At 43.6% G+C, this 24,401-nt stretch overlaps 1 protein-coding gene across 2 annotated transcripts in view; it reads right to left on the bottom strand.

The window, feature by feature from the left end:
• Positions 1 to 24,401, bottom strand: part of mei-41 (meiotic 41) — a 128,016-nt gene that overhangs the window by 62,766 nt on the left and 40,849 nt on the right. For both annotated transcript variants that reach the window (XM_065441630.2, XM_070531796.1), the window contains 13 exons: positions 23,615 to 23,779; positions 23,084 to 23,176; positions 22,055 to 22,212; positions 16,189 to 16,308; positions 15,462 to 15,560; positions 8,732 to 8,846; positions 8,567 to 8,635; positions 8,361 to 8,449; positions 7,949 to 8,081; positions 7,151 to 7,287; positions 6,547 to 6,661; positions 2,647 to 2,784; positions 1,291 to 1,456 (listed from right to left, as the gene is read on the bottom strand). In XM_065441630.2, the coding sequence (XP_065297702.2) occupies positions 1,291 to 1,456; positions 2,647 to 2,784; positions 6,547 to 6,661; positions 7,151 to 7,287; positions 7,949 to 8,081; positions 8,361 to 8,449; positions 8,567 to 8,635; positions 8,732 to 8,846; positions 15,462 to 15,560; positions 16,189 to 16,308; positions 22,055 to 22,212; positions 23,084 to 23,176; positions 23,615 to 23,779 (1,597 nt within the window). The remainder of the gene's footprint in view (positions 1 to 1,290; positions 1,457 to 2,646; positions 2,785 to 6,546; positions 6,662 to 7,150; positions 7,288 to 7,948; positions 8,082 to 8,360; positions 8,450 to 8,566; positions 8,636 to 8,731; positions 8,847 to 15,461; positions 15,561 to 16,188; positions 16,309 to 22,054; positions 22,213 to 23,083; positions 23,177 to 23,614; positions 23,780 to 24,401) is intronic.

The raw sequence follows: 24,401 nt of genomic DNA, 5'->3' as shown, positions 1-24,401 counted from the left end.
TCGTGAGCTGTGTGCTCGTAAGCTGTGTGCTGTATGCTCGTCTTGCGTGCTCCATTTGGGAGCCACACTAGACTGTCGATGTATCTCTTGCTTAAAATGTAAATACTGTAAATAAACCCTGTACGCCTAGTTCCTCCCAAGTTCCTCTCTACGACCTTCAACCCTTACAAATGGTGGCAGCGGCGAGATCGTCCTTGAACTCCTACAACTGTATGGCAGCGGTGAGACCGGCCTCTACAACTCCGACAGTGGAAGCACCTGTGCAATGAACTTTATTCGTGCTTGTGCCACTCCTGGCTGCGCACAGCTGCAGCGCATATCTCGTTGAGGTAATGTGGCAACGTTTAGCCACGTTCACAAGCAAAGCCAATGAGGCTTTTGTTCTTGCATGTGGTCCACACTTGAAGCAGTCCCGCTCAAAGCAGTGGCAGATAGCAAAGGTGCTTTTGGGTTTTCACTTATTAAAAGTGTGCAGTACCGCTTAACAGGCACTATGCACTACACCACAGGCGCCGCCAAGATAGCTGAAGATGCTTATCACGATAGGGTTGGCGAGGTCAAGTCATATTGGTGTGCCTGTTGGTGCTTTTATCCTTTTATTTATTTTCTTCAAAGTTTGGAATTCTTGTAAATCTTCTTTAACAAAATTCAGGACCTCAATCGAAATTCTGCTTCCAACAGTCACTAGAATTTAACTTTCCCTCTCAAATGGAACAAATTTCATTGAAATTGGTCCAGGGTTTATTTAAGAAAAACGTTTTTGCGTTTTACATATATTTGGATAGGCTGCGTCGGAGTTGGGCCCAAGCTAAAGCTTCCTCTTAGGTCTCTCATAGAACTAGCAGTGCTACAGAAACAGCACTGTGCAACCCAGAGTCAACTCTAATCCCTTGAGCTCTACTTCATATACTTTTTGGAAGAGTAGTGTTAGTTGGGCACGCCTGCACTGGCAAGCAGAATTAAGCGGAGAGCACTAAAAGCCACAAATATAACTCATCATCAATGAAATTAAATGAAACTGACATTCACCACATGTCGGCACCTTTCATAAGAAACATAAGAATCCCCAGCAAATGTTTCAAGGCTCAGAAAGATGCTGTGCATATAACTGTGCGCACCAAGATGACACCCCAAAATTGGAAGCACTAATAAAAATAATGATATTATGGAGGCAACAACAGTAGTAAATATCTGTAGGTGGTAGTACTTATATTCGTGCCATTAACATTTCAATACTTATACAAGTGGGTTTGACTTCACACTTCCGCTCGAGGCATGTTTAATACCTACGTGATGCTGATGATGACCCAGGAGCTGAGGAGTTTCGGAACATCTTGGCACGCACAGCTAAGTAGTCAAGTATGGAGAAGATGGTCTGGGAGCAAAGGTGCAACAGACCAGAGTTGTCGTCTGTCTGCTCACAATGCTGTAGGACTGCCAGCACTTCGGTCATTACCTGCACCCACAAAAATAACCTATGTCACGCAGTATGTGTAATTTGTAGAACAGGTAACTACCAGTTGTCTGTAACAGAACATGTGCCAAGAGAAGAAAAATGCAGTCGAGGGCAGCAAACTATTATAACGAAGTGAAGAAAATAGGGTTGTTTTGCTCTTGTCCATGTCTTGGCCTTGAGTGCTTGTCTGTTTATTACACAGTATCATTTTTTTTTCATAAGCATAATGAACCAACTAGTCCAAGAGCAAGTTTTATAGAATAGGAAACTCGCAGGTCAAAGGTAGGCTCAGTTGTTTTCCTTATGCCCTGCACCAAAAGTGTTTTGCATAAAATTTTCTTAATGTGCAAATAAGTATACATTGGTCAACTAGGTAGGTGTCCTCACAAAAGCAGTGAGAAAGCACAAGCAGACTGTAAAGAAAAATGAGTGGCATGCTTGCTCACTGTTCATCCTGCAGTAAGATAAAGAGATGATTTACTTGTAAGGAAACACCTGCTACTGCAGTAGCATGCCAGGTGTTTCTTTTTATCCACTCTGCTCCATCGAGGCATACTCGTGCTGTGATATCGCAACCAATGGGAATTTAGGTGCCATTACACTGCTACAGACACCAGCTCTTTTGTTCATTGAGCCCTTTGATGCTTTTGCATCAATAAAATCGTCTCTTTATCTTACTACAGGATGAACAGTGAGCAGGCATGCCGCTTATTTTTCTTTCCAGTCTGCTTGTGCTTTCTCTCTGCTTTGTTGCGTGAGGGAAGAGGGCAACACCGCGAGCCTTGCTCTCGCTTTTGGAAGCCTGTGTTATCCACATGCTCCTTGTCCGTGCAACCTCTCACCTACGTTCTAACTGCACCTCAGTAAGGCCAAATCAAAACGTGCCAAGTGTCTCAACACGCTCGCTTGCCCACAAGGAGTTCATAACTCGAAGGACCGCTCAGCGGCGCACAAGTGGACATTAATGTTTCCACATTCACACCTCATAAGAAGTGCTTAAGTACCCTCACATATCATTTTTCCTTTCATTAAGGAATGACATGAATAGTGAGCATATTGAATGAAGCCTGTGACATGTTCAGAATGTCACCAGATGTAAACCGCAGTTTTAAGCTGCATGACTTATCACTGTCTATAACCACTAAGTACCAGTAAATAATAATCTTGAGCTATGCAGAAGGAAATCGCACCTGTTCCCTGCCAGCTGCATCTGTGTCAGCAAGGACACACACAAGAACTCGTGGCAAGAGGAACAAGGCCAAGTTGGAGTCATTCTTGAAGACTAGGGAGCAGGCCCTGAACACCTTGAGAGCCTTGTCCTCCTTCACCTGTGCACCAAAACGATCACATTCACCGATTTACATGCAAGCTGGGGCAATCACTTCTCTATAATTGCGGACAACTTTCTGTCGCAATGACAGGAAAGCTATAAAGGCAGAGTTTATGCACATTTGTTAGTGCGTCAAGTAGTCCGACAGAGTTTGACAGTTGACAGTGCTTTCTGTTTTGGTTTCATGGAGCAGATACTGAATCAGCATAGCTTGCTACTTGCGACAGTTTCATAGCAGCCAAAATGTGGAAGGGCAAAGTGAAAAAATAAAACTAAACACTGAGTGACATATTTCACATCATATATTTAGAGAAGTGCTGTAGCAAATAAAATCGTTATGTTTTCCAGCTTCAAAAAGTTTGAATGAGACTGAATGAGATTTGATTGCTTTCAGAGAACTATTTGGAAATTATTTATTGACTATGTTCGGGAAAGCTGTGACGTGTGCACTTTGCATCTGCAGCTTTCTTTTCGCTCACCAAATAGCAAAAAATTTTACAGCAGAAAATAAAAAGAAAGGGACACATTCAAAAAGACGACACAGGTGCAGCATAGCACTTGTGTGTCCCTGTCTCTTCTTTCTGTGTGCTAAAAATTTTGTGCTATTCATGGATTACAAACTTGCCTGAAGATACATCCTATTAGGTTACATTTCCTTTCATTGTCGTAGACATTTGTGCATGATTACAGATGAACACCATTGATATACATTCTTTAAGGAACCATGGAAATGGAATGTAACATCTTGGAAAACGTTACATATGGTAATGCCTGTGCCAGCACAATTGATGAGAAAAAAAGGCGCTCACACAAACACGTATCACTACCTGATGGCTAGATTAAACATTGTAAACTTTCTTTGAGCCGTTGTAGCGGTCATCATCATATTTTATGTCCACTGCAAGACGAAGGCCTCTCCCTGCGATCTCTAATTACCCCTGTCCTGCGCCAACAGATTCTAACTAGTGCCCACGAATTTCCTAATTCCATCGCTCCACCTAGTCTTCTGCCGTGCTTGACTGCGTTTCCCTTCTCTTGGTACCCATTCTGTAACCCTAATGGTGCAACGGTTATCTAACCCACACATCACATGACCTGCCCAGCTCCATTTTTTTCTCTCGATATCAATTAGAATATCGTCTATACCTGTTTACTCTCTGATCTAAACCGCTCTCTTTCTGTCTCTTAACATTATGCCTAGCAATCTTCGTTCCATCGCTCTTTGCGCAGTCCTTGGGCCATATAACATAAAACTATTCCAATATGTTTTTATTCCAATCTCCTGATGTCAAATTTGCGTAACCGCCGGCGCAAGCATCGGGTGGTCACCCGCAGGTTTGTCTGAACAAACCAATCAAATGCTCCTCTCGTTCATAGGAGGTCACTTTTGTTTGCTTAAAAAACGAATAACATTGCCTGCACTGTGAGGCTTGTTTGACCTAAATGGGTCACAAGAGGCGAGGAGCATGCTCAAATGGAGAGGGATTTGATGGGGCCGAGCCACAGAACTGAATATCGATAACCGGATGAAGAGGGTGGTGCCGGCGTCTGCGATTGGTCCGCTTTCTCTTACTTAGCTTGCGGTGGCTCATCGACAATCGTGGCGGCATGCAACGGAAGCTTAAGAATGACGCTAAAAAGGATCCTCAGCAAAGAAGAGTTGGCAGAACGAGGTCATAAACGTGCCAAAGTTCTCGAAAACGTTACACGGCCATGCAAAAAGTTTTATTACACGCAAATAAACCCGTGCTCTCTGGCTGGGGCGAGTAGCCAGTGCCGGAGCGATCGGCGGCAGCCATCTGTTATTCCTTTCGGAACAGGGCAGCCTGCGGCTATTCAGAAGAAAATTCAGTTTTGTTCGGCATATTAATGCATCTTTAACGATTACGCGTCACTTTGACGCGGTAAGTTTTTGCGGTTTTATGACGTCGCGTGAGAGGCAGGTGAAGTCGGTGCAGCCCGAAAACTTTTGACCAATAGCCGAGGGCTAATGGCAAAACGGCATCGAATCAGAAATAACTATTTTTGCTTTGTTCGATCAAGTTTGGCATAATCAGTGTGTACATGTCATATCAGATGGGGAGCTATTGCGGTTTTCGTGACGTCATGTGACAGACAGGTGAAGTGGGGGTGGTCCAAAAAAGTTGTTGACCAATCGCGGTGGGCTGATTGCAGAATTGGAATAGAAAAGTTTGGAATAGTTTTATGTTATAGCGCCCCTTAACTTGTTCTCAAGCTTCTTTGTAACTCTCCAAGTCTCCGCCCCATATGTCAGCACTGGTAAAATGCACTGATACCTTCCTTTTCAATGATAATGGTAAGCTTCCAGTCAGGAGCTGACAATGTCTGCTGTATGCGATCCAACCCATCTTTATTCTTCTATGAATTTCCTTCTCATGATGAAGTATTGTAAATTCTCATATAAGGCCGTCACTTCAGTAAACAATTCTTTGAGGTCACATGAAGTTTCAAGTACAAAATATATATTCAGAAAGCCAGTCCCCCCCCCCCTTCGGAATAATGAATACTTTCCGCATATGATCTGACTTCAGCTACACTAATGTGCATAACAAACCTCATTATTAAAATAATAATCCGTTTACCAGCAGTAAATACTGCAATGTTCCATGCATTTTACACTCAAACCTTTCTTATTATGCTTTGTTGACTGAAAAAAAAAAAAAAATTATGGGGTTTTACGTGCCAAAACCACTTTCTGATTATGAGGCACGCCGTAGTGGAGGACTCCGGAAATTTCGACCACCTGGGGTTCTTTAAAGTGCACCTAAATCTAAGCACACGGGTGTTTTCGCATTTCGCCCCCATCGAAATGCGGCCGCCGTGGCCGGGATTCGATCCCGCGACCTCGTGCTCAGCAGCCCAACACCATAGCCACTGAGCAACCACGGCGGGTTTGTTGACTGACTGAAATAACATTAACATAGTCAGAGCTGATACTTACGGTATCTAGTAATAAAAAAGATGCACCTTCAAGGAAGTCTTAATTCATTGAATACATAATAGATGATAAGAAAAATATAACAATAAATGCACCTATCATATAATCCAGATATTGCTTCAGATAATCCAGATATAACCCTATTTACAAACTAACAACAATAAGGGGGAATGCTTCACTCAGGTTGTTGAAAACTTGCCATTCAACATGCATAATAAGACCCTATGTAGGGAATAATTCCTTTAAAAGAAGTGTCTAGTAAAACTAACACTTCATTAAACTGCCATTAGAGCATTACGTGCCTTTTTTAACCTTTTATCTTCTAAATCTTCTTGTAAAAGAGTGCAAAAATTTCCAATTTGACTTTACTTAGCCAATGATTTGCATATAATGTTCTCAGTTAAAAAGAAAAAAATAGTAACTGTACGGATTGTGCGGATTTGATTGTATGGATTTCTGTTCAACAGAAACATTAAGTGTGATATCAGCAGAATTTTTTTTTACAACATGAAAGTTTGCAATAATATTCTCTACACTCATGACAGAAAAACAAATGTAAACTACAAAATGATACACAGGAGCACCCAAAGTAAGCAGTTACTAATGTAAAAAGCTCATGCATGTGGCTTGTTACCACAGAGCAAAACAAAATATAAGTGTGCCGTGAACAAGTAGGATTTGTCCTTGGCTTTATCAACAGAAATTGTTAGGATGGATACAGCTGAGGCTTAAGGGGTTAAAGTACAATAAGCAAGGCCTTGTGGAAAAAAAAAGAAGGAAAAAGAACAAAACCTGTCAAACCTTGTCCAGAAGGTCGAGTGTCCAGTTTGCCAGCCAGTCACGGAAGTTTTGTGCGTAAGTGGTGCCGAACAATGGGTGCGGGTACTCCACCGAGCCACTGTTGGACATAATGTATCTGAAATGGACACACTAAATTAAAGGAGGGCCCACTTTCCTTTTTTAAACTGTAGCAGCATAACTACACACTTCTCGCATGTAAAAGGACGACACTTAGCCAACACAAATGTTGGCAAGCATAAGATATTTTAGTTTGGCACGAGTTGGTGGACCTGTTGGCACTGACACTATTGTGGCGCCATGACATGGAACAAAATTGCCGTGCAACAGTAAGGTTGAATATGATGACACTACTTATATATATAAAAAAAGAAATACACATAAAAAAATGAAGTCAGTGCCATTCCACTCTGTGAAGGTGGATGACCAGCGAAGCTGTGTATCGTGATGACTACGTTGATGTGATATATATATATATAGGCGTACACATTGGACTTAGCTATATCGATTTCTTAGTCGGCACACACATTTTCTATGTAAGCATAAAAAATGGAGACCTAGTTATGTACAGCTTCGCCATAGAAACAGAAAAATATGAAGACCAGACCTGGAGCTGAGCATTGGGGTGAAGATCTCCTGCACTTCAGGAGAAAAACTTTTCCACAAATTTCGTCCCAGTGTAGATTTTGCTTCACTACACTTGTAGATTTTTAGAGTCTCTTGAATGGCATATGAAGAACAGTCCTGGAAAAGAGGATGTGGCAATATAAAAGTGCACGGCTCTGACTTCTTATTAGTAAGCTACATAATCACGACGTATCAACATATAGTATTTTCATTATTAGCTCTTTCTGTATGTTCTTGTGTCATAGTACTGCAATAAAGGTGATACATTTTTCATGGTACATTTATTGGAGCATCGATATAGAAACAATAGTGAACTTAAAAGACCCAAAAAACATTCTCACACAGACCTCTGACAAGAAAAGACACAATTTTGCTCAGTAGGATCCGTGGTACTTAAAATGTGCCTGAAGGTTGTCTGTGCATGCATGCATGCAAGCATACAATGCTGCCTAATAAACATGTTCTAAAGCCTTATTTGGGCTAGAAGATATGCGTACGATGGACTATTTTTGCTATATATGTTCTCTCAACTTGCAGCTAGATCTTTGTACACAAGTGCATTTTTCTCCAGGAATGCAGCCACCACAGCAGAGAATTCTACGTGCAATCAACCGAACAGCAACATAGCACTGAAGGCACTCAGTCACAGTGGCTGAGGGCCTACATGTAATCAGTCTAAACTGAGAAGTGGTACATGGCCATTCCTGTTTGCTTCATCCAGACATATTTTCTTGCAATTTGGCACTTCTCACTGAATGTAAATCTATGCTGCGTTCACCTGGACTCTGCTGTCTTCGGCTGCAAGATATGAGCGGCATAGGCGTTGCAGCAGGTCAATTGCAAAGCTCTTGTCATCAACTCCACTGTGGACGGCAACCGCTTTCTCAGTTCTCAAAAGCTTCAGTTCCAACCTGAAAAACATTTCAGACATCATTTTGAGGGAAACCATATCTGCCGCACTGTAATGCGAGTCCTTCTGTATAATTATTAGCTTGAGAAAGTGCGTCAAATTATGTTTGGCACCATGCTTTAAACGTACTGTTACAAGATTTAGCGCTTTTCAAATTTCATGATTAAACTTCTTCCTGTTTATTACAGTTTGCTCACTCTGTCAAGATGAAATCTGCAACAGTTAATACTATCCGGGATAAGGTTCACTATTGGTTGGAAAGGGCTCCCATGCCACTCACATGCCAGGGTCAATTGCTCCCAGTTCTCCGAAGCATTCAGCCAGAAGGACATGCACTTTGGAATCGGCTTCCCGGCACCCACTCAGAAGCTGCGTTTGACAAGTAGCAGGAGATTAAAATTTCCTACTTACAAGAGCGTTCCAGAAGATCGAAGCAGATTTTTTTCTTTATATAAATATTGCAGCTCTTTTTTAAGTTTCACTCACCTGAACTATCAGCTTGGAAACCAGTGGATCCACTGACTCCCGTGTAAGCAAATGCTGTGCCAACTTGCTCTGTTGGAAGGCAAAAGTGTGCTAGACCCACGTGCACAGCAGAGAAGTAACAGTGAAAAGAATAGAGGTAGAGCAGTGATTAGCACTGACTAGTACCTGATTAGCTGAGAGCACCTTCTTCAGCTTTCCCAAAGCTAGCACCCGAACATCAAGGTTTTCATGTGCAATACCATGCAAGCAGTGGCCCAAGACGTTACTCAGGTTGTTCTCCCTGCATAAAGCACAAAGCCACATGAGTTTTTGTCACCAGTGGATGGCCTAAAATAAAACAAAAAAAAGCAAACAAGACAAGCGGCAATAATGTTTTACTTCATTCAGATGAGGCTGCATTTAACAACACAAGTTATAACACAGTGGACCCCTATCTCGCTCATTGCGATATGAAGAAACAAAAATTTTATGTATGTCCTTTGCATGCAAAGGGTGTCAAATGCAGTACTGCACTGACCTCATGCATGCATTACATCCTTGGTAAGTCATTGCTAGACATATATATGGTATACTGTTAAAATACAAACAATAACCAGGACAGAAATGAACACTAGAGTTTGTAAAGTTCACAATAAAAGGGGGAACGCGAGGTGGCGTCGCCGCGTGTGGACGTGTCTCATCGGCTCCGTGAGTTTTTGGGTGTAGCGCCCGTTCTTTTTGCTATATCCTAGTGGCTCTTTCACGCGACATGTGTGAAGATTTCCACGACGTTTTGAGACTATTTTTGAAGATGTGTGTGCGTTAGAACGCTTGTTATTGTGACTTTTGTGGTTCCTCGCCTACGAGAGCTTGGTGGCTCTCCGACGCCGTAGGCGTTGACACGCCTCGTGCGGGCGTCATGAACCCGGTTGAGGTAGTAGACGGGGAGGATCTTTCCCCGGAGGAGATGCTCAAGTGGCGACAAACGCACATATACGACGCCGCATATCAAGACTCACTCCGCAAGGACGCCATCACTGCCACGGCCAAGGCTGCTGTATGGAAACAGATGATCTCAAGGAATAACAAAGTGAGGCCTCCCAAGTTACCCGAAGACTCATACAAGGCCATTTTTCGCATTCGCGGAGGCTTCGACGCCTCCCGCTTCAGCCACTTCCAACTCACCAAGATTCTCTCTACGGCAGCCGGCTTTCCAGCCACTGCGGAGCTGCGCCAAGACATCGTTACCATCAACCCCACCACCAACACAGTTACCCTCAGCACAGAAAGCTGCGATCGCTTGAAGAAATACCTCGCCATCAAGTCGCTCACAGCCGACGGCCAAGAGCACGAAGTCACCTCCTACAGCGTTCCAAACTCCGAGACGTGCAAAGGCATTATCTACATCGACAGAGTATGCCTGGGAGAAGTTATCTATGAAAAAGACATTCTGCCCATGCTTCGTGAGTGCAACCCACAAATGCACTTTTTAGAAGCCAGACGAATGGGAAAAACTTCAGACGCAGTCCTCGTGACTTTCATGGGAACGAAAGTTCCTTTTTGGGTCAAATATGAAATGGCGATGCTCCGATGCAAGCCTTTTCGACAAAAAATCGAGGCCTGCACACGCTGTTGGAAAGTTGGACATCGACCGGACGTGTGCCCTACGCATACTGAGGATACTTGCCATAAATGCGGAACTGTGAATCCTCCGACTGATCATGTGTGCATTCCTAAGTGTGTACTATGTAGTGGAAGTCATGAGACTGGATCCATTCAGTGTCCACTACGATATAAGCCCAAAATCTCATTCCTCAAGGCTGACAAGACTCCTCCTCAATCCAAGACCAAGTCTTCTCCTTCACCCAAGAAGCAGGGACCTCTTCCTAAGAAAAAACAAGACGAAGATTGGCCTCTTCTATCCGCTGCTCCATCTAACAACAAATCAAGCTCTCCTCAGGTAAGCTGGGCATCGGTAGCTTCCCACAGCTTACCTAAACCTAAGCAACCTGATGCCCCAATCTATGCCCTCCTACAGCAGTTACAGGATGAAAATCGTCTTCTGCGTAAACAAATTCTCGACCTCCAAACCCCTTCTCCATGTACGACTACTACCACTCGATCTCAACCCTCTGCTGATGAGCAACCCACTGTAACTCCTCCCCCTGTAAGTGAGAATGGCGATCAATCTCTAACCATGGACACTTCTCCTCCTCCCACTACCATAACCGCCACAAAGCGCAAATCTAGTGATGATGGGAGACATACTTGGGAGGAACACGATAAGCTAAGTCGTAAACTCACCGCACACATTAGAAACTCTAACAATCGCTTTGAGGCCCTTGAAAAACGCATGGATACCATAGAAGCCAAGCTTGAGTCCCTCACTACTAACGTTCATAGCCTCAGTGCCCATATAAATGCTAAATTTAACCAGGATGACGCGCGACTTAGCCAGATTGATGAGCGATTCAACCAAATTATCGAAAGACTCGATCGACTGCATGGCCGCATCCCCTAAGCGCTCCAACCTAGTTGTTTGGCAGTGGAATTGTAGGGGCTTTTCGAAAAAGAAGGCCAGTCTGCAACAATACATAGCCAATCTCACGCAACCGCCCGCAGTCATTGCTTTACAAGAAACGAATGGTTATGTTAAATTCCCCGGATACAACACATTCCAATGCAAAAGATGCGAACGTCCCAATACCGCGATCCTAGCACAAAAACATTTGACTGTTACTTGCTCCCATTTTGAGAATATCGACATTGATCACGACTTCGTAGAAATACTTCCTAAAAAGACCAGGTCAGCTCCTATTTACATCCTTAATGTTTACAGCAGTCCCAGCTCTAAACACCACCGTTTTACTACCCTTTTTGCTCGTGCTAAACAGGAAGCTCGAAGAAACCAGCTCCTCATTGTTGCCGATTTTAACTCTCCAAATCAACTATGGGGTCACACTACTTCCACACCTAAAGGTCGAGCTTTATGGACCCACATTCAGGATCATCAACTCACCCTCCACAATGACTTCGACACACCCACTCGCTTAGGAAATAGTGTCTCCATAGATACATCACCAGATCTCACCCTCACCTCTCGGGTTAGCTTAACTAAATGGGAAAACCTTCAAATCAATTTTGGTAGCGATCACTACGTCATACAGATTTCTGTTACCTTCTCTCACAAGCCCTTTCACACTCTGCCTCCCAAACTTACGGATTGGGACAAATTTCGGAAAACTCGTGCAAATAATGCTCCCAATTCTATTCTTGATCTACAGCAATGGATTAGTCAACTCCAAACGGACGTTGACAATCATACTACAACTATGCCACCTGATGCTCCTTTTCAAACAGCTGATGCCAAACTATTACACATGTGGCAAGCGAAGGAATCACTATTAAAGCGGTGGAAAAGACGCCGCCATAACCGCAGGCTTCGCATACGTGTAGCTCGACTTGACGATGACATACAAGCATATGCGACCCACCTAGTTAATCAACAATGGGGCCAAGTATGTGAGAGCATGCATGGTAATCTCAGTAGTAAAAAGACTTGGCAACTGCTGAGACATTTGCTTGATCCCTCGACCTCGCGCGCGCAACACAGTCACTACATCACTCAATTATTGCACAAAAACAAGGATAATATTCCCCATCTTTTTCAGGAGCTTGCACGATTACACCTCCCTCCTACCACAACCCATGAAAATTCAGATTATACAGGCGATGTTAACGAACTTCTAGACGCCCCAATAACGGAGGCAGAAGTGCGACATGCCTTAGCTTCCCTTAAAACTACATCTGCTCCTGGTATAGATAATGTAAATAATAAATTACTCCGAAATCTGGACGACAAATCAATCTCTGCCCTCACAGAATACTATAACCATTGCTTCGATAACAGCTCTCTTCCGAGCTCGTGGAAAACTGCTAAAGTAATCTTTATTCCCAAACCCAATAAACCCTCTGACATAGCTAATCTTAGACCTATTTCCCTCACATCGTGCTTGGGCAAAACGCTCGAACATGTCATGCTTAATCGCGTCAATAAATACGCGGAAAACAATCAGTTATTCCCGCCGGAGATGATTGGCTTTCGCCAGTCGCTTTCTTGCCAGGACGCCATGCTAAGGCTCAAGCATGACCTTCTCACTCCTACGTTTAGTAAAGACACCCAAGCCATCTTAGGACTCGACCTTCGCGGTGCATTCAACAACATAGATCATGGATCTATCTTACGTGAGTTGAATGTTATTAACTGCGGTAGAAAAATGCATGACTACATCCGCGAATTTCTTACCAATCGCACAGCTATCATAAGTCTCAATGATCAAACTTCGCCCCCAATCACCCTAGGTAGCTTTGGCACTCCTCAGGGTTCTGTGCTCTCGCCGTTTCTATTTAACCTAGCTATGAGGTCTATTGCTGGGAAGCTAGCACAAATACCGGATCTCCAATATTCTTTATATGCAGACGACATTACCTTATGGATTAAGGGTGGCTCGGATGGCTACATTCAAGATACCTTACAAGAGGCTGCAGACGCAGTGGCTACGAGAGCTGGGTTCATGAACCTCGAGTGCTCGCCCACCAAATCTGAGCTGTTAATTCTATCCGCAAATAAACGTGTTACGCCGAACATTCAGATTAACATTAACGGGAAGGAAGTTCCCGTAGTAGACAAAATCCGTGTACTTGGCATGCACATTCAATCTAACAGACTCAATACGTATACACTTCAAACGGTTACTGCCAGCGTAGGTCATACCACACGGCTAATAGGAAGGGTGTGCAATAAGCACGGAGGTCTCCGCGAGGCAGAATTGCTAAGACTGGTACAGGCGTTTTCTGTCAGTAAAATCACATTCTCCCTACCCTATCTCCACTTAACTAGGGCCGAGGAAGATAAAGTTAACTCACTGATGCGCAGACTCTACAAATTTGCCCTTGGAGTGCCAAGTAGAGCTTCTACTGAGAGACTTTTGGCTACAGGTACCTTCAATACCTTTAGTGAGCTCGCAGAAGCCCACCTGACCGCTCAATACCAGCGCTTATCGAACACCCACACTGGTAGGCACATCCTAAACTCCCTAAGTATTGCCCCAGCACCCATGACCAATGAGAAATTCAATATTCCCCACTCGATACATGAGCACTTTCATATCCCTCCTCTACCTAAGAATATGCACCCTGTTCATCACGAGCATAGAAGGCAACAACGAGCTAAAGCCCTGCAGAAAAAGTTATTTAACTACAAAGACGTGCTCTATGTCGATGCCGCAGAGTATCCATGTGGACATAAATTTGCCATATCAGTCGTTGACTCCACTGGCAGTATTGCGACGGGAGCATCCATTATAGCCTCTTCCTCGGAGGAGGCAGAGGAGGCGGCGGTGGCACTCGCTGCAACAATACCCAATTACTCTGTCATAGTAAGTGACTCCAAAACTGCCATACACAACTTTGGAGCGGGTAGGGTTTGCAGGACAGCCCTGGCCAGTCTATCTCACAATCCGCCAGCCAAACTTCTGAGTTTAACCTGGACACCTGCTCACGCAGGCCTAATCGGCAATGAAGCGGCCCACCTAAGTGCTCGAGCTTTCACGAACCGAGCACGGGCAGGGGACGGTTCAGACGCCAATAATCTCCCTCTAGCATTCACTTCCAAAGACAGATTACTTACGTACCACGACATTTGCGGGCATTACCGCCTAGGTCGCCTAACCCTCCCTCCTTTAATGATTCGGTCGTCTCGCATACACGAGGTACTATGGCGTAAACTACAGACTCGCACTTTTCTATCTCCTGCCTTACGTCACAAAATTCACCCGGGAATATACCCTACTTCAGCCTGCAAGTTTTGTCCTGCTAGCAGAGCGGACCTTGACCACATTATGTGGCAATGCAAGAACCACTACCCTCCCCCTAACCTTTGTAGAGTTTTAAGTAGTAGGGAGCTGTGGGAGGCTGCCATGCGCAGCTACAACCCCGAACTTCAGGAAGCTATCCTGAGGTGGGCTGAGGTGGTAGAGGAGGCCTACCACGAGTAGGATAACCTCCCTCGCCTTCTTCCCGCACTTCCTTTCCCTTTAAGATGGGATAAATAAAGTTGTCTCTCTCTCTCACAATAAAACAGTCCTGAATAAATGACAGGAACAACGGTAAACACAAGCGAACGTTAGTGTGGAATGAGTCATATGGCCGGTGTTGCCGTTCTGTCACTGTCTGGCCCGCGACTTTGTGACGGTGAGTGGTCAAGACGTAGTCATAGCAGAAGTGATGCCTATATTCAACTGGATACCCACAATTTGAAACATCACAGTAACGTCAACATTGGCAGCATTTTCATCATTGCGTCAGGCTCATTTTCATTATTCGCTATTGTTCAGAATAAATCTTTGACATTAACCCATAAAACACGAATTTTTACAAACAGATTCTTAATTGCAACAAACATTCTACTCATTAGAAATCGCTGTCTGCTTGTGTTATAAGACATACAAAAACTTACTTAATCAGCACGCACAAACACACACAAAATGCAATCGTAGCATGAATCGGTGCCAATAGCAGAAAAATCATGTTCAAGTACTAAAGGCAACACATTTTTCTACTCTTTATATTTCTTTTGACAATAAGCACTTAAAACGAATGAATGAATGAATGAATGAAAACAAAACCCCTGTCTCAATGGGGAGCTAGTGCAGGAACTTCAATGTCGTGTCATCGTCAGTCTTCCATTTTATACTTTTCTGGCTTGCTAAACCTTCCATGAAGATACAGTATCGGTATGCAGTATAATGATATTGCAGATGTGTAATTTACCAATCACTGACAATGTAGTAAATCCCAGGGTAGTAAATGTTATGGAATCGGTTTCTTTCAAACCACTTCTAGCAACAATGATTACCCTTGGCTGTCTGGTGTTGCCACAGTTTGCTGAACATGCTCCAGTTCTGGAACTTCAGAAATGAAGTGAAGGTCATGAAAGAAGCTCATGTGCTGCTCCCTGAAAATGACAAAGAGGAAAGGGAATGTGTGCGCTAGCATCACGACAAACTCATGTTTCTTGCTCCAAGCACAACGAAACAAGCACAAAAGCAATCTTTAAGCATTTCTTTTGTTATTTACGTGCACTGCTGCGCCTTGCAATTTGTTGTTTTGCGAAGTGATGAGCCATAAGATTTTTTTTTAACAAGGATTTGTGTCAGCAGCAACAGACAAATTTGCCTTATGCTGCTAAATTTCGAAGAATGCGTGCAAGCAGAAAAAAGGAATCTTAGTTTTTAATGTCTTAGTTTTAACCAAAATGTAAGGTCAGAGTTAGCACTCTTTTACCAATTATTATTTCTATTTACTAGGAAGATAAAGGTACAAGAATCGCTTTTATGTTTTGCAGCCACATGCACAGAAAAAAATCTACCTTTCTGTGCTGAGACCATGTGCCTAACCTTATCATTGTGGCTGAACTCGAACATGATGCAATGTTAGGACATATACGCTTCAAGAATCATGCCTTAAGGGCAAGCCTTTATTGCAATAAAAAAAGAAAGAGTCATATTCTTAACAGTGTGAAAAGGCAAATAGATTTAGGGTGGTTCAGTGGCCATACATGCAAATGTAAAGGAAAGCCTCACCTGTTGTCAACAAAGAGAAAGTTGAAGATGTTCGTTGCACCTTCTGGGTCCAACTTGAGCAGTGGCAACAGCGTGGCAGTTATCTGACTTAGCAGAGGACCTGTGGATGCTGGCTCGAGGCTAGTGGAAAAAGATTGAGTGGATATTATCTTGGTGCCTGTTGGCAGATATTCGAGGGGCTAGTCACAGTCTCAAGCAAAGTTTATGGTATGAAAAGGTAGGCACAGAAAACACAGAAAAACAGAAGTGAAAAGGACACCACAAATGGCAAGTGCCCACGTTTTTTAAATCTGCCTTTTCAAACCACGAAACTTTACCAAATTTCTCAGTACGGCTCTGCCTGTAAAACACACAAAAAAAAATTAATGCTCACAAAAGCCTTTTCATACGAAGAAAAAGGCGAGCACATAATCAAAACAATGACAAGAATGCACATTTGAGCCCTGGTTCATAATGCTTTAGTCTTCTTGCTCATTTTGTAGTTGTTTTTCCTTCATGTGAACATACATAAGCTTTCTCAGTCATTTACGTTGCCAAGAAGAACATTCTCTAAGCCCAGTGATGGTTAACTACATTTTGGGATCTCTCTGCTCTATTGCGTGAAGGAAGTGTGGTGTCAACAGTTTCATGGAGCTTTACCATGCTTTACCATTTCATTTTATTGACCTCAAAGGCCCCAGTTTAGGAGGAGCAGGAGTAGATTTTAATGAAGAGAAAGGAGGAGAGGTCAACCTGGAGAGCGTGTCTCTAGCCTGCTACTCCTCACTGGGGAATGGGGAAGTGGGAAATACAGGGAAAGGTAGGTGGCGGATGATTATGATATGGTACAATGAGATACTATATACACGTTGTCCAATATGCGGATGCGCACTGGAGATGCAATACACTAAGAGTAATCTTGTCCATACAAAAAGTTATCTTGCCACAAAAAGTTTTTGTGCAAACACATTTCGCACTGACTACACGTCTCACAGCTTCTAGAGGCGATCATTTAAACCAGTCTCACTTAAAGAGTTCAAAAGTGCTTTTATGGCACGTTGGGCACAGTCAACACTCCTCCACGCGCCCAAAAGTTTTTCTTCTGAAAAGGGGCGGGAGTCCAAGCTGTCAACAGTAGATTTGAGTTTTCTTCGTTCGGCTGCATATTGAGGGCACATGCAAAGTACGTGAGCTATTGTCTCGAGAGTGTGACAGACGCTACATTCAGGGTCCCGTGCTTATCCAATCTTGTGAAGGTATCGGTGGGTGTATGCCACACCCAGCCATAATCGATGAATGAGTGTTTCCTGGCTTCTCCGCAACCGAAGTGGAAGCCGGAATTGTAATCCAGCGTCAAGTCTATATAGGCACTCTTGTCGATGTTCGGGGTTGTCCCAATGTCGTGCCGTAGAAGTTTTAATGGTGGTATGGAGCAAGGTGTTAATGTCATACCGGGAAAAATGAATTTTTATAATGGTTCCGTCAGTGTGCGCCTTTTTTGCTTCCGCGTCAGCCTGTTCATTTCCAGCTATTCCACAATGGCCAGGAATCCACTGCAGCACAATGGTGTGCCCGGAATGAGACGCCTCAGCAAGCAGAGACATGATGTCATAAGCCAGAGGACTATATGCGGTTCTGTCATTCATATAATTGCTGATGAGTTGCAGTGCTGGTTTTGAATCACAGAACACCGTCCACTTCTCGAGACTCTGTTGCAGTATGCAGCGAACTGCTTCTCGAATTCCGGTCAACTCAGCTGCTGTAGACGACGTCCTGTGTCCTGTCTTGAACCGTTGTGCGATCCGCATTCCTGGCATCGTGTAGGCCGCAGCGGAAGAGGTCTGTGTGACGGAACCATCTGTAAAAACATGTTCATAATGTCCATACATGTAAGCAATGTATGATAGCGCGAAATGCTTGAGACCAGCAAACGGCATTTTCGACTTCTTCGTTATTCCAGGGATTGAGTCTCACCGTTGGCTTTGCCATCGTCCAGAGTGGAACTTTGGGTATGTCATACGGTTCGAAGTCCGACGGCAATAAGTCTTGCTGCAACAACACGGCTTCTGAGTAAGCGGACACAGGCCGTACGCTTGTGATGTTCGCGAGTGGATGATTCCTGTGTCTAGTCAGTAGCCTTAGATGCACTCGCAATGGCTCATGTTGCAGATAAACTCGAGCTGGGCACGCACGTGCCTCTGCAATAGTGCCCCAAGTAGACGCACATCGTGGTAGACCTAGGCAAATTCTCAGTGCGCGAGCCTGAGCACTTTCAAGCGTGCGTACAGCAGTTGTACTAAGCCGAGAAAGTACAGGCGCACTGTAGCGGAAGTAGCCAACAAAAAGTGCCTGGTAGAGCTGCAGAAGAGATGACTTGGATGGCCCCCATGAATTTCCAGACATATGTCGAATGATCTGAGTAAAGCTGTCCAGCTTTCTTCTTAATCCAGAGAGGTGCTTCGACCAAGATAAGTCACGGTCGATGGTGACTCTGAGAAACTTGTGGTGGGTTACTGAAGGTATAATCTTCCCATTAATCATGACGGGGTAGCAGGCCATTGACTTCCGTGTAAATGCCATGGTTACACTTTTTTCCGGTGAGAGCTGCAGTCCGCGACAGTTTAGATATGTCGACGTTATTGACACCGCGCGCTGCAGCTTCGTTTGCACTTGCAAGCGCGTTAAGCTCGTGGTCCATATACAGATGTCGTCTGCGTACACAGAGACCGAGACTGTGCCTGCGTGTTCTTTGACCAGTCCAATGAGAACAATATTAAATAAAGTTGGGCTCAATACACCTCCTTGAGGCACTCCACGATAGACGGGGTGGTTCAATGTTTCATCGTCTGGAGTTGTAATGAATGTTGTTCTCCCTTGAAGATAGCTGGCTATCCACTGATGCGTGCGTCCCCCGATGCCACATTCTTCTAGGGCATTTAAAATTGCATCATGTAGAACGTTGTCAAAAGCACCCTTGATATCTAGAAAGACAGCAGCCGTTAATCGACGGCGCCATTTCTGATGTTGAACAGTTGTTACTACGTCAATGACGCTGTCGATTGACGACCTACCCTTTCGGAAACCTGTCACTGCGTCTGGATATATATTACATTTCTCCAAAAACCACTCCAGGCGCGTCAAAACTATGCGTTCCATGGTTTTACCTATGCAACTGGCAAGCGCCACAGGTCTGTAGGAAAGCATAGCATGGGGTGTCTTGCCTGGTTTCAATAATGCCACAATTTTGCTTGTCTTCCAATGTGCAGGCACAGTTCCCGAGGACCAAAAGAGATTGTATAAAGCCAGGAGCTCTTCAGTCGCTCGAGGGCCTAGATGGCGCAAGGTAGAATAGGTGATGCCATTAGGACTAGGCGCACTTGAGTGTCTTGAAGAGGAAATCGCTGCACGTAGCTCTTGCAGCGTGAATGGGAGGTCGAGACGATCGTCCATTGTTGGAGGAGCACACCTGAGCACTGAAGCTACCTATGTTGTAGATCCAGAGAGGTGTATGCAGAAATCTTCCGCGATTTCCTTCTCACTGCGCGTCTGGATGATAGCCAAAGCTCGGAAGGGACGTAGCTGTTGTGGAGAAGATGGCAGTGCTCGTACAACCTGCCATATTGTGGACAACGGTTTTCTTGGGTCCAGGCTGGTGCAAAAGGACCTCCAATGTTGTCTGTCGAGCTTGTCTAAGTATCTTTGAATTTTCTTTTGCACACGGCGTGACGTCCTCAAGTCGGATATCAATTTAGTTCGCCTGTATTTCCTCTCGACGCGACGACGAACAGCCCGCAGCTCTTCATATATAATGTCAACGGGGGCATTACAAGAAAGATGGGGGTGCAACAAAAAAAGTAAGAATGACGAGAGAAATGATTCAGTGTACGCAGTGATAAATTGCACATGTACAAGTAGAAGAAAAAAATCATTTGTGCCATTGAGGCATACATAAGCATTAAATAGACACATCAAAAAGTACAAAAGCACAAGAAAAGCACACACACACACACACACAAAAAGAAAGCTTGGCAATAAAATGCTTGACAAACGAATAAAGCACATACTCTACAGCGCTTAGACATCAAACAGCATCACTCCCTACTTTTTCCTCCAACCAGGCACATAACCAGGATTTTTTTTCTAAGGGGGGGAAGTTTTACTAACACAAACGTGAACAATGCCTACCGTTCGCTATTAAGATGCGTAAACCCGCAAAAAAGAAATGAAATAAGGTGTATCTCACAGGTACGCCTGTGAGATACACCTCTCCTTTACTTGACAAACAAGGAACAACATCAAATGGACTCGCGCAGGAGAGAAGCACAGGAAGAACACTGCCAAGAACAAGTAAACAAGCGAAAGTCTAAAAAAGATTTCTAGCAGCGTTTTTTGAATTAGGTCTGCAAGAATTATAAAGAAATATATGTTTGCGGAACAATCACAGTTCCTTTGAATCCCTCGTTTACTGCCCTACCATGTGCCAAAACTGACTCCTATTGTTAATTGGGAAGTTGCATAATGATGCGAGGCCACCGGTTCCGTACAAACGCGTAGAGCACCGGACACGGTTCTAGATGTACTGTGCGCACCGCAGAAGGTTAGGAAAACACCCACATAAGCACAGCAAAGAAGCGGCTACATCAGGGGGCTCGACTCATAACTGTAGAAACGTCACTCAAAACACACGGAATAATTTTCAACTTCCGGCGGAGTTTTTTCTACTTCCTTTTTAAATAAAAAGATGTTGATCCATGAATATTTTCACAAACAATGGTTAAATTTGTTAATTTTTGCTTTTCCTTCCTGTTGGGCTGTTGCCTCGCAGCTCTCTCCCTTAGTAGGTCACTTAATTTCTAAACTCCTTGCGACTCTTGTTTCCAGTTACCAATTTGCTCGAAAAGTGCTGCACAATTAGGGAAAAACCAGATGAGGTAACGGGTGACATTCATATTGCTTATGGGTTTAACGGTTATTGCAGGGTTTGATGACAGATGCTGTTTCACATGATCTTATTTTTCACTTTTCTAACCCACATCATGGGTATATGGCTCCGAGGATCTGCCAGCGTCACAGCGAGCCGTCACTCAAGGAATTAATGAGGAAAAAGGAAAAGTTAAACAGAGCTGCCGTTTTCTCTGGCCGCAACTCATTCCAAGAGCATACAGACCAGCTTACTAAGAACTGAATCCCTTTCCTAGTCCTTGGACGAGTCTAAACAAAGAAGGTTAAACTAACGAAGGAACAGCGATGTGCATGACCACTACAATAGTGACAACTGAATGCATCTCGAGTTAATCGCACGGGCAGCAAATCAATGAGAAAACTGGCCTTCATACCCCAGGAGATGCGGGTAAATACCAGCATCCAAAAGGAGTGAAAGAAGCAGCAAAATGTTGACTGCCGAATTTCTGTCAAGTCTCAGGCACGGTTTGGCAGTGCTTTAGGAATGTGTGTGAGGAGTGGTGGCATGGGAGCAGGGGGGGGGGGGGATGCCTTGGGCACGTGCCTTGGGGGGGGTGCCTTGGGCACGTGCCTGCCTCCAGCCATCTATTTAGTCGCTCTGACACACTTTCAGAAGCATGAAAACTATGCTTTCGCTATTGAGAGAGACATCAGAGTACTGGTGACAGCACATACGAAAGCAGAGCTATTGAAAATATAAGCTGCATGCTTGGGTTTCATTATTGCAGCAATCACCGTTTTCTTTAGTGATGGAGCTCAGGTTTTTAATGACCCCACAAGACTTTTACCACCATCAGTACAAGTGTTATGAACAATGAGCCAAACTTGTGATAAGTGGCAATAATGAACAGGGCTGAGAAAAAGTGCTGTGGCTAGATTGGCATTTGCAAGTGGCAAAAGAGATCTTTTAGGGATCAACACCTACTTATGAATGAATGTGTTCCAAACACAACTGTTGATTGATGGGAATTCTCCATGACTGAGCCGTAATGCCAACTTCAGGGTTGCCATTAGCTTCATTCTAAGTGCTGTTACGTGCTGCTGGCCCATAAGCCGAAGAATGCACTCCAGGCTCCTGAGTGCCTGCAAAAGTGCAATTAAAACAGTTATGAATTTATGTTGATAACTGATACTGCCTAAAAAAGAAAAGAAATGATAATAATGCATTCACTTTTCTATGCAGTCCTTTTCGTAGTTTGAAGGCTCATAACTTATTTACAAGCATCTACACCTTGTTTTTAACATTTTAGTTGCAAAAAGTATCAGAGAAATGACAACTTCCCAGGATGAAGAGACATGGCTCGAGATAAATAAATATAGAGCCACTAATTTTTGGGCTAAGGTACCAAAAATTCTATGAACTAGGTTGCTCATATACAGATTCCTTTCGTTTCTTCTGCATAAAACACAGACACGGCTGCCTATTACAAAAAAATTCATGTTATTTTACATATTACAAGCAGTGGTAGCACATGCTGTAAATATCATCATCATCATCATCATCGTCGTCGTTGTCGTCGTCGTCGTCGTCATCATCATCATCAGCCTGTTTTATGTCCACTGCAGGACAAAGGCCTCTCCCTGCGATCTCCAATTACCCCTGTCCTTCGCCAACCGATTCAGAGAGCAGTATTGACAATTGTGCATATTTAGTGATCAATCTGCATATATCTTTCTGCAATGGGAACAAAATATGTATGGTAGACTTCCATTAAGGCAAATGTGAAGTGACCGTGAAAAACTGTTTTTCTTGTAGAAAATTCAGCTCAGCAGAAGTCCACTGAACCTATGAGAAACTAAACAAAGGTCTCTGAGCTGCTCAGCTAATCAAAATATTGAACTTAAAGAGAGTATATCTTTAAAAAAGCCTGCACTTGCTCCTCACTTCTGCAGACATACATCCCACAATGAAGCAAAATGTTGGTAAGATGGAGGAAACACCATGACAGCAAACCTCTTTTTTCTTGTCATCAGGAATATTTTTGTTCACAAGTTGAAGGTCGAAAAATGTCAGGAAACCAAGTAGTCTTGGCTGGAGGAACTCCGCCTAGAATGCCAACAATGCATATTAGCAACAAACACTGCACAGCCAAATCATACAAAAAGCATCTGAGGCAGCAGCCTTTCATAGATTTTTTAAGATGTCAGTAAGACTGCTTAGTAGTTAGATAATGCAATTATGAAGTTCTTAGTTAAATAATAGCTCTTGGTGGACAGCAGATGACTTACAATCCAAGTTGTTTATTTTTAAAGAGTGGAAGGGTGAGATATAGATAGAGAGAGACAATTAAATGACAAAGTTGTAAAAGACAGCATATAGGAAGCCAGGCAGTGATAAATATGACTGTCCCTATCAGCTGCTTGTATTGATTGCTAGTGCAAGTGGTAATGTGACTGCCATGTTCAGTGCAAATCAAGTAATCAGTCTCTATTCCTTTTTCAGCGTTGTAGTTTGCTTCTGTTATACATTTCTCGTGACCCTTACCAAATCTTTGGTGGAACGGATGGGACGAAAACCATCTTCCCTGGCCAATACCAACAAGCCATCATGCACCTGCTCATAATGGCTGCCGAGGTGGAACAGAAGCTCATTCAAGATGCGCTGGAAGTCAAACCGAAGCACGTTGCCAATGCGGAGGCCCGTCTCTGCCTAGAAAGTGCAATGGTACAAGGAAAATGTATCAGAACGTTAGAGGTATGGCATTTGGCAAACACTGAGAATGCTTTGTATGCTTGCAGTACTTCAGTGTTGTCTGCATAGGACTGTGTTTGCAAACACCAGCCGCACAGCCCATTAGCAGCATTTGTGTATACACAAGGTGTCCCATGTAACGTTAGCCAGGCTCTTAAAGATAAAATACTGAATATACGAGGACGCAACCAACGGTATTCTGTCAGCAGTGACGTACCGCACCAGGAGAATACTTTTCATAATTAAACTAGCTATAATTAGATGTGATTGATTAATGAACATATTAATTACTGAGTTGAAAGTGAACATTTGTATAGGAATTTAATAATTGTGCTTTAATACTCAGATTCAGTTGTTTTCAGTGTGCTATGTCTTGTGTAATTATTTTTTTCGCGTTATAATGAAAACGCACAAAATATGAAAATACTAGCTGCATGATTATGCATTCGCACGCTGCAACACCAGCGGTACCAGGCATTAATCAGAAAAATTAACTCTGCTCAGTGACGCTGCGCATTGCATTGGATCCACACTTCATGTGGAAAAAGCAGCTCGCAGTTTGCGGTGACTAATGCCAATA

The sequence above is a fragment of the Dermacentor albipictus genome, chromosome 1, assembly GCF_038994185.2.
Source record: "Dermacentor albipictus isolate Rhodes 1998 colony chromosome 1, USDA_Dalb.pri_finalv2, whole genome shotgun sequence".
Classification (NCBI taxonomy): Eukaryota; Metazoa; Arthropoda; class Arachnida; order Ixodida; family Ixodidae; genus Dermacentor; species Dermacentor albipictus.
Note: the sequence above shows the minus strand (reverse complement) of the source record. Positions and strands in the feature narration are given on the sequence as shown.